The sequence below is a fragment of the Vanacampus margaritifer genome, chromosome 1, assembly GCF_051991255.1.
Source record: "Vanacampus margaritifer isolate UIUO_Vmar chromosome 1, RoL_Vmar_1.0, whole genome shotgun sequence".
NCBI classification, from domain to species: Eukaryota; Metazoa; Chordata; class Actinopteri; order Syngnathiformes; family Syngnathidae; genus Vanacampus; species Vanacampus margaritifer.
Genome location: NC_135432.1, coordinates 61,190,061 through 61,200,324, shown reverse-complemented (window position 1 = coordinate 61,200,324; position 10,264 = coordinate 61,190,061). Strand labels below are relative to the sequence as shown.

Below are 10,264 nucleotides of genomic sequence, written 5' to 3'. Positions count from 1 at the left end.
GCGAAAAGTCATCAAAGATGGAGGTGGTGTGTTTGTAGCCGGCGATGATCTTGAGCACCTGCCGGGCCTTGTCCAGCGGTACCTCCTGCGTGTCCCGAGAGTTGGTCACCGGCTTGTTCTCGTTGTTCTCCAACCGGATGTGTCTCAGCTGACTGTTGGGAACGTCTTTGACAAAGATCCAGCGCACGTCAAAGCGACCCTTCCACTTGTCCTGCGACCACACACCGGCAGACGTGTTGTAGTCCACGGCCGAGCGCATCTCGGCCACGCCGCAGAAGTGCCCGCTGCCATTGACGCTGAACAGGAGGTAGAGCGGCCCCTTGGCGCCCAGCGAGCGGTAGGCGGCGTCCAGCCTTTTGTTACCGTGCTCCGTGCTGCACCAGATATTGTACTTGATGGAGCGGTGGATGTCGTCCTCAGAGTAGCTCTTGATGATGAACACGCGGCCCTGCTTAGGGTTCCAGTCAAAGTCCTTGGGGTTGTAGTTGTTGACCATACGCAGCTTCTCTAAGACTGGGTGGGGCTCAGAGGACACCCCTGGGACCATACCCACCCCGGAGGAGGAGGGAGGTGACTGGCCCGCACCGGTCCCGCCGCCATCCCCGAATCCGTTGGTCCGGTTCCGCGGGGGAACCCAGCGGGTGGGCTGGGCGGCCTGCTGCTGTTGACTGGGCGGAGGCGGGGGGCCCTGGGCGAGAGGCGGCTGGCCCATTTGAACCATGCCGGGCTGCCCGCCGGGTGGTAGCTGATGCTGCCCCATCTGGGAAACCTGGGCTACAAGCTGTCCGTTGCTGAGGGGCATCTGTGGGTTCCCTGCCGCTGTACTTCCAGGCTGGGGGGACGACTGATTGGGTTGCTGCCCATTGCTGGGAATTGAGGGCACCTGCTGAGGCGTGACCGCTTTGGGCACGGTGCCCTTGTTGTCCCACGTGCCGATGTCCATGTTGTGTTTAATGGGTGGAGGTGGCAAATTGGCCCCCATGCCACCCTTGGTTTTCAGCTTGGGCTGAGGCTTGGCTGGCTTGCTGGCGATGTCCGCCCAGGAGGCAGGCTTGACAGGGGCGATCGAGACGGGAGGCATGTTGGAGGGTCCGACCGAAGACACGGTGCCCAGTGGACCCCCTCCTGGTAAGCCAGAGCCGAGCACCTTAGGTACCATGTCCCCATTGCCCCCAGGAGACGCGGCGCCGATCTTTAAGCCGGACATGCCCTGGTCCAGGCTGTTCATTCCGGGCGCTTTGTTTAGGGGTTCATTGGCAGCAGGCGCAAAGGGGGACTGTCCATCAATCATGGCCCCTCCCAGAGAGCTGGGAGCGTACGCGTAGCTGCTGCTGTAGCCGGAGCTCTGCGGCGTGCCCGACTGTCCCTGAGAGCTGCTGCTCCCCCACGCTGAGAAGTCGATGCCGCTGGGGAAGAAGTTGAAGCCGTGCTGGCCTAAGAAGGGGTTGCTTCCCAAAGGGCCCGGCTGCCCGAACATAGCGTCCGGGAGGTAGTGGGGCTCCCCGTTGCTTAGCTGTCCATATGAGGCCAGGTAAGGCATAGGAGGGTCCCCGCCGGTAGACCATGCTGCCTCGTTGAGGGAGTAGGAAAATCCTATGGAGGGGCTGTAATAGCTGGGCATGTACGAGTCTGACATGGCCGTATAGGCATTGCTCTAGAGGGAGAAATAAGAGGCTTTAGTCTGAGCAAAATTGTATTTCATTTCATTTGCTGTTTTGGGAAAACTAGTTGCACAAATCAAATAAATCTACCTCACTTGTGAACGATAAAATAATTCAAAAACAGACCAACGTCAAAAACCACCCCCTCCTCCAACAGTTCACAACTCTAGTGAGTACACAGACAGTGTAAGAGATAAATACATCTTTAAAATGAAGAATGGCAATTAGCAAGCATTAAATGAAATAAATAAATCAATGAAATCAGTCTCCAACACACCCGATCATTCCCTGCAAATAACATCAATAAGCTCTCCTTATGCCCTTTAATGCTGCATTCCAAGGTTCTGGAAGTTTGAAATATTCCACATCAAAGCCTTCCAGTCAAAAGTGAGGGAGAAAAACTAAAATGCAATTTTGAGAACCTACATAAGCATATCATCGGCCATGAACTATAGTAGTAGGAAACAACTTCAATGCAATGCATAGCCATACACCAGTTGTGCAGCTGAAAAAAAAGTTAATTTAGGGTAGGAGCAATCTTGCATACTAGTATAAAAATGTACAGACTATTTTACATTAAGAGCAAAAACGGATTAAACTAAGCATGTTTTTGTTGGTTCAGATTCATATTGTTGACAGTACATGGGGATTATACTGTCACAACATTTATAGCTGGCGGTGTTAGTATCGACATTTGATGATGGCATCGACACCCTATCTTTAAGAATGATACAGTGCATTGTGCTATCAATGTTTTGTCTCAGTGGGTCTGCCTCAGTTTGTATCTCAAAAGACGGGGGAAAGTCGGGCCAGTCCTAAAGACAAGGCACCACTGTACTGGTATAATGGGCCCAATATATTCTAAACATACAAATTACACTATTACTACGTGTGAAAAGGCAGTAGTTCCAAAAATATTTTGCTGTTTGACATTTCCAACGGGAACTGCCATTATTGTGCAGCGTTAGCTTCCCACACGCGAGTTGTAGGTGAAGTTGGATTTTCAGCAACTAACTACGTCACTTGTCCTTAAACGCAAGTTTCTTAAATGAGCTATCAAGTCTCAACAAGGAGCGACACGGCTTACCTGTCTGCCCTGAGTGTTCAGGTAAGGCTCAAACTCATCATCATTCAAGGAATCCTTTTGGGTCACAGCTCCGTTTTGCACTGCAATAAAACACAGGTAAAAAAAAAATATATCAGCATTTAAGCATCCAAGGGACGTTAAAATTGAAATTAGCAAAGCGACAAGTCAATGGCATCACAAGTAAAAAAAAAAAAAAACACACACGGAATTGGTTATCTTCAGATCTGCACCAGGAATCTTTCAAATGTGAGATCAGATACATATTTAATATCTGACAATGTGAGTGCAGTCTAAACACGCGGATCGAACATACGGCATTGACCGGAGCTCGGCATCATCGAAATGCACTTATTGGCATCGTGTACATACTTGTGTCTGCCTAAACAATACAAAAAAATGATGGCGCAAATGATGATCCACCCCATGTCCCAGACTGCCGCAGTATAGCACCAACTACTGTCGACGACTGGCATCGGTACTCACCCATCTCTACTGTCGTGATGATTGTATGACGACGCCAGGAGAGTCATTCGATAAATTTGTTTTATATTTTAAGATTAGAGTCGATTTACAATAAAAAATTCTCCTAATCGTGTTAACATTTTGCAAGACTTTTAAAAGATTGGTTTAAAACATTTTAATGCCAATTAAGGCTTTTCTTTTAGATTCATGGATTCAATTCATTTTAGTATTTTTTTAAGGAGCCACAGGAACCCTGTTAAAACAAAACACCAAGTCGTAGCTTAATGATACAATAAAATGTAATGCTTCATATACACATAGTAAATTAATATGAAACGCAACTGCTCTAAATTATTCATAGGTGAGTGTGAATGGTTGTTTGTCTAGTCTAAACTCAGTAAAGTCTAAATATGTGTTGTTTTTTACAACTTCAGCAAGATTTATTTAAGACATTTTAATACCAATTAAGCCCTTGCTTTTAGATTATGACCTTTTAAGAGTTTGTAAGGATCTCCAGGAACCCTGTTATAGAAGTATTTAACCAGGTGCGCAAAATAAATATGCACAGGGCAGTAAAAGATCAATGACTGATATTGAAATATTGAATATTTTGACTGGCTACTCTCCAGCTCCCTTTATTTTAGCTGTGAACGGCTCTGATTGGGTCAATCGCCGGACAAATCGTGCATTGGGCGCGATTCCTGCCTCGCTTCACCCAATCACCTTTCTGTGTCTTTTCATGAAGTTTTCATTTTGTTTGTTGGCATTACCAGTCCAACCCTAACCATAACTGTCAGAATATTGGCTGTTATTGGCATTACCTGCCCAACCTTAACCCATCAGAGCATATAGGCTTTTGTGAATAAATTTTACTTTTTTTGTTGTATAGAATTTGTGGCCCCGCACTTTTGGGGTGAGTGCATTAACTATTACGCCAGGAGCTAGTTCACATTTACTAGCACACTAGCAGAGAATTTGTGCTTGTAGTTCTAGCACAATTCACGGCAAAATAGCACCATGGGGCGAGTTCAATATCCACTCCTGGTAAATATTTAAAAAAGCAAGACCATGTTGCTTTCATTCATATTTGTACTCCACTTTTCAGTGAACTTCGAGTTTATTCACGTATTTGTTCATGTAGAACCATGACTACGTTTAAATGTCTTGTGATTCCTTCCTTAATGCTACTCTTGTAGTCGTTTCTATCATAAATACAAGAGTTTGAGTTTTAGTTGTGCTGCTGTGGCATTTTAATTTCCATCTCTGGATGAACAAAATACCCACCTATCTATTTATCTGTCTATATATCTAAAGTGGTACTTGAAGTCCATGTCTGGAAGACGTGTCAATCGGGGTTAACCTAGCAACCAGCTAACGGCTAGCAGACTAAGCAAACAAGTGTCCCGATTGAGCGCCAAGGCTGCTTTTCACATCAACTTCACCAACCCGGCGTGCTACGACACAGTCACCCGGAAATTTCAATTCAGCAATATCGTCCTAAATGTAAGCTACGGATCGGCAACTTGCAGGAGATCATTCCCTCGCACACGTGCCATCGCGATACAAAGCGAGTTAGCGAGGAAAAGAGCGATCCAGACGGGCATCTTGTAAACAACTTTCGGGGCTAAACGTGGAACCTGCGTTACAGCCGACTGGCCGAAGGCCTCATTTATTACCCCCGACGTACATGGCAGGCGTGTTGGACGAGAGTCAGGGGCTACGGCGCTTCAAAGCGAACAGCACACGTTAACCCGAGCTTTCAAGTCCATATAAATGATCCGGGGGGGGGGGGGGGGGGGCTCTTACCTTTATTAGCTTGGCCTTTCGGTCTCTGGATTGGGTCCAGGTGATTCATGAAGGTTTGATTTATGAGAAAAGAGGAAGGGGAAAAATAGATGAAGAGATAACAGGTTGAGCAGTCAGTTCCGTTAAGCAGGTGGTCAAGGCCTACTGCTGCACTACTTAGCCACAGCCGCTTTTTGCCTCTCGAAGCTAAGCTATCACTCGCTAGCCGTAGCCGCCGCGCGATGCTGGCAATTTGCTTCAGAAAAGACCTCTCGTTACCTGTTCGAGGAGGCTGCTGGCTGACATGTCTTTTTTTTTTACCCCCCCGGCAGACTGCCTAAGTATATTACGAGCGGCAGGCTGGAGAATTTCGCGAAGCTACGGGTGAATTGTTGAGCCGAGCGCCCCTATCTCCCTGCAGAGCCTGCTTGGTGTCTACACAATGGCGGGCTGCACTTTGCTTGACAGACTTCTCAACATGGCTGAGCGGCCTCGTCAGCCCCGAGATGACGTTTAGAAACAACAGACGAGCGCCCACTACAGTCGCGGAGGAACTAGCACAGACGTGGCCTTCACTCCAAGATGGCCTCCAGTGGAATATTCTGGAAACTGTATTTTACATTTGTAACTGCCATTTTATGGCATGTTATTTTTTGTCTTTCTTTTTTTAATTACAAAGTGATTGTCAGATAACATGGTAGCAAGAAATGGAAACTAAACATCATGCACATATCATTTCTTGTACTGGTGCGCCCTTGCCACAAGGTGGCACACTATTGTAATTATGATGCTGGTACTCAATGTTATCATAGGAAATATAGTTCTGTTCTTTAGCATTATGACGCGCTTATATCTAGGCAACATAACCAATTCCACTCTGATATGGTCATTCCCCCAAGTATTGATCATTATGACTATTACCAGGCATAATTGATTTTTGATGATGATTATTGATATTATTGATGAGTTGCATCATATAGCCATTAAAAAAATACTGTATACAGAGAGAGAGAGACATACAGACAGACAAGACAGACAGACAGACCGAGAATAATTGAGAATCATTTATTGTCGGTTTGGTGTGTGTGTGTGTGTGTGTGTGCGTGCGTGTGTGTGTGTGTGTGTGTGTGTGTGTGTGTGTGTGTGTGTGTGTGTGTGTGTGTGTGTGTGTGTGCCCTGGCCACCAGAGGGCAGTATATCACATACATACATACTGTACATCCAGATATATTAAATGTGGACCTGATAATGAAACACACAAGACAATTGTAGCTAAGCTGGAGCAATATTATGAGAAAATGCCTGTGAATATTGTGTCTGCATGAGTTGTTTCTGTATTTGTTTGAATATAGTGTATTTCAACGCCTTCTATGCTATTTACGATGTGTAAATAGCATAGAAGCGAGCAGAATTTTGTAAGGCAAAGTTATGTGGTTTGGTTGAACACACAGCACTGAATTATCCGGCAGACTTTATATGGCAGTGGCAATCACTGTTTTAAATAACTTTTGTGAAGTTGGCTGCCACCATAATTGGTTGACCCAAGGCCAGCATCTTAAAAAACTTGAAAAATCCGTGTTACTCGTAAGTCGAGGTACTATATACAACTGCAGGTCATAGGGTTCACAAAATGTTGTGTATATGAATCATCAAAAGCTAAAATATGGTTCAAAATTTTGCTGTAATGTTACTTGACCTCCCTCGTAGCTTCTGTATTAAGCCCCGCTCGAGGCCAAAGGTTGGTCAGATGGCATGTGACTATATTGCACCAAAGAACACATGACACAGGCCAGGAATAACCCCACCCTTAGAGTCACACAAACACACACTTCAACCCCCCCACATGGGTGAACAAGCGTGCACATATGAAAATTACGTTGGTTTTGCTTTGGAGAAAAAACTACGGCAACGTATACGCCGATAGCAAGCGGTGCTGCACGGTAGCAGCAGCAAGACATTTGGACTTGCGAACATGCTCAGAAGTACAAGCATGGCATGCATGTATCATATTCATCCTTTCAACTCTCAATCACTTTTGAGTGCTCGACTTGTCCCCCCTCCCCAGAGGGCAGCTGCCTCCCTGCCCGCTGCGGAGCGGGACAGGTGGCGTGGCCCAGAGAAGAGCTGGCTCGCCACCATCCAATAAAAATAACTGCAGGGCTCCATGATGTCACCCTGCGAGGAAAGCATTGGAGAACTAAATAAATCTTTTTTTTTAATGTTCATACTTGAATAATGTTCCGTCTCATAGATGGCGTGGCCCAATTATTCTAATTATTCCAATCAAAGCGGCTCCTTTCACATCTGCGCCATGAGGTGGGCACTAGTTTGCTTCCTGTTCCCTGATTGGCTTTTTACATGCAAGCCAATCTGTGTTGTGTTTTCACCCGGAATTGGAGTCACTTTTCCCACACTCTAAAAACAGTTGGGTCAAAAATAATTCAACTATGGTCAAAAATGGACCGATCCTCCACTTGGGTTGATTTGACCCGACTTTGAGTCAAGAAATGGGTCTTTCAGGATAAAACAACGCATGTCCTTTACTTGGGTCAAATTGACCCATAAAGTAGATCGGTCCATATTTGATCTAAATTGGGTTAATTTTGACCCAACTTTTTTTGGGTGTGCAGCATTGTGTGTTTTTGCCACATCTGTCCACCAGCGATTGCATTGAGAAGACCGGACAGTCCGCTTTGGCCACTCGCATCCTCAACCAGTTGCCAGAGAGCGTGTGCAAACTAAAGCCGGAGTCTGATCTCACTGCCATGCCTGACATTCTGAGGCCACAACACCATGCTGCCCATGTGGAACCCGATCTGTCGTAAATCTTCCCTCTTTGACCATGTGACATGCCGAATTTGTGATTTCACCATCCGTCAACCCCCCTATCTCGACCTCTTCAAACCCTCGGCACACTGAGCACAAATGTCAGGCAGGAGGGCGACAATTCCGCATGTCTCCGTTGCTCTTTCTGTGCATGTCGTCGTCCATGTGCCTGAATATGTGTAGCCGTGATATCCTTGTGTGCATTTGTGTGAATTTGCGATTGTGTGCGTGCATAACTGGAGTGACCCAGCTTCGCTTTGGCGGCGGGACACTTTCAGTAAGGGGATGTCAGGAATGTGGCACTTGTCAGCCTCCCCGAGGATGCTGTTAATTCACATTCTGTCAGTTTCAAAGGGTTAGCCTTTAATAACTAGGACTGGGGTTCTAGTCTTTGTGTTAAGCATCACTTAGCTCTTTTTCCTCACAAACAGCGCTAGAAAAACTCAAATGTGTGCATTTTTGTCTTATTAGCGTTTTATGGTAACAGAATTTCTTGACACCTGACCATATTCTTGTGTGTGAAGCTCACATAGAACAGTTGGGCCAAAAATAACCTAAATTGGGTCAAGAATGGCGGGAAATGACCAACTGTTTAAGTTATTTAACAGAAAAAGTTAGGTCAAATGAATAATCCACAAAACAACCCCCCCCCCCCCCCAAAAAAAATTGGGCTGCTTTGTGGGTTATCTAATTATAAATTGGGTCAAATTCAATTAATAAACCAAAAAGCAACTTCATTTTTTAGGTTGCTTTGTGAGTTATTTATTTGACTCAACTTTTTGGGTTAATTAAATAGCCCAATTGAAATAGGTAAAAATGAGCCAACCCTTTTTTTTTTTAGTTATTTAAGGCCAAAATTGGGTCAAATTAAATTAACGACCAACAAGGCAACACCATTTTTGGTGGTTGTCTGTGGATTATTCATTTCATCCAATTTTGAAGGTTAATCGAATAACCCAAATTAATTAGGTTAAAAATTATCCCAACCAACTTTTTTAAATTTTTAACCCAAAAGGTTAGGTCAAAATTAAATGAACAACCCACAAAGCAACCAATTTTTTGGGGTTGTCTCAACTTATTTGACCAAACATTTTGGGTTAATTGCATAACCCCAAAAATTGGATCGGTCAATTTTTTAACCCAGTTTGGGTTATTCTTGACCCAACTGTTTTTAGAGTGTACAGTGTACACTCAAAAAATCAAACCATTGGCGGCTTTCTCGGGCGCTCTGGGCAAGTCTGCTAAATGTGGCAATAAATGTAGGCAACTTTATGCTAGCATCTTTCTTTACTGTACAAACATAAAACTGCTGGGACAAAAATAACCCAATTTGGGTAAAAAAAAATTTTGGATGACTTGTGAACTTGGCACTTTCTGTTGGTCTGTCTTTCTGTTTATACAAAACAGCACATTTTTGTGCAAAACAACCCAAAGTTGAGTCAAACTGACCTAAGGTAGTGGGTCGGTCCAATTTTTGACCCGATTTATTTATTTTTTGACCTGTTTTTAGAGTGAAGTCTACTTCCTCACCCATTGCTCTTTCTTGGCAAAAAAGTCCACATATGAGCTGGTGCTGATCCTAGCTAACTTTGGATAAGAGGAAATCTTTAATCTTAAACTAACCACACTGATAGAACATGCAAACTCTAGAACGGAAGACCAGAACCCGAACCTCAGAAATGTGAGGTAGTCATGACACCAGTCACAGGACAACTTCACAATAACTACAAAAAACTGGTCAGTATCGGGTCCATCTGTGTGTCCTATGAATCCAACGGGACTGGGAATTAGAAACAAAAAAATAGAAAACCTACCAAAATAAAACCAGTATAATAACACGACGCAGAATCAACACTTTTGCTCAGTCAACCACACGGCTATGACATGGCAATTTTCTGGCTTCAGGGTAGTAACAAATCTGTAGCTGCATGTAAGAGTATTATTCCACAATACCGTGACAATGAGGGGCAAGATTTAACCCCTGACGCTCACTTCCCTTTGTGTTAAAAGTCATAACTACCACAGCTTTTATAAATCATGTGTGAGGCCCCACACAGTTGCGTCAATATCCTGTTTCTGTGTAAAAGATACAGGCGATCGCAGCGGATGTTCCGTTACGGCTCTTCTGCAGTAATTTTGCGGGATCTCTGTGTTAAAGAAGCTTATGACTAAACTCAGCAGTATACACACACACACTTGGCCTTCTTTTAGTATTATTATTGCTGCTTTAGACATATTGCACTGAGTAGCCAGGACACTTGTAATTTTGTTCTCCGGTCCCCCGGACCATGTCATTGGGAAAATTCACCCGTCCTTTTAAATGCACGCTATACTCAAAGCATGCAACACAATTATAGTTACATACTTGTGCATTTCTTTATTGAAGCCCCCGACTTCCCAATGTCCTGCCTGTCACTCTGTGCGGACAATGGGGAAGTTGTCT

At 44.7% G+C, this 10,264-nt stretch overlaps 1 protein-coding gene across 1 annotated transcript in view; it reads right to left on the bottom strand.

Annotated features, from left to right (window-relative positions):
- The window catches only part of ythdf2 (YTH N6-methyladenosine RNA binding protein F2), an 11,880-nt gene extending 6,362 nt beyond the window's left edge, over nt 1-5,518 (bottom strand). The window contains exons 1-4 of the mRNA XM_077559664.1: nt 5,275-5,518; nt 5,017-5,041; nt 2,749-2,828; nt 1-1,654 (exon numbers count right to left, since the gene is read on the bottom strand). The exon at nt 1-1,654 is cut by the window's left edge and continues 41 nt beyond it. Of these exons, the coding sequence (XP_077415790.1) occupies nt 1-1,654; nt 2,749-2,828; nt 5,017-5,041; nt 5,275-5,301 (1,786 nt within the window). The 5' untranslated portion in view covers nt 5,302-5,518. The remainder of the gene's footprint in view (nt 1,655-2,748; nt 2,829-5,016; nt 5,042-5,274) is intronic.
- Nucleotides 5,519-10,264: the final 4,746 nt, after the last annotated feature.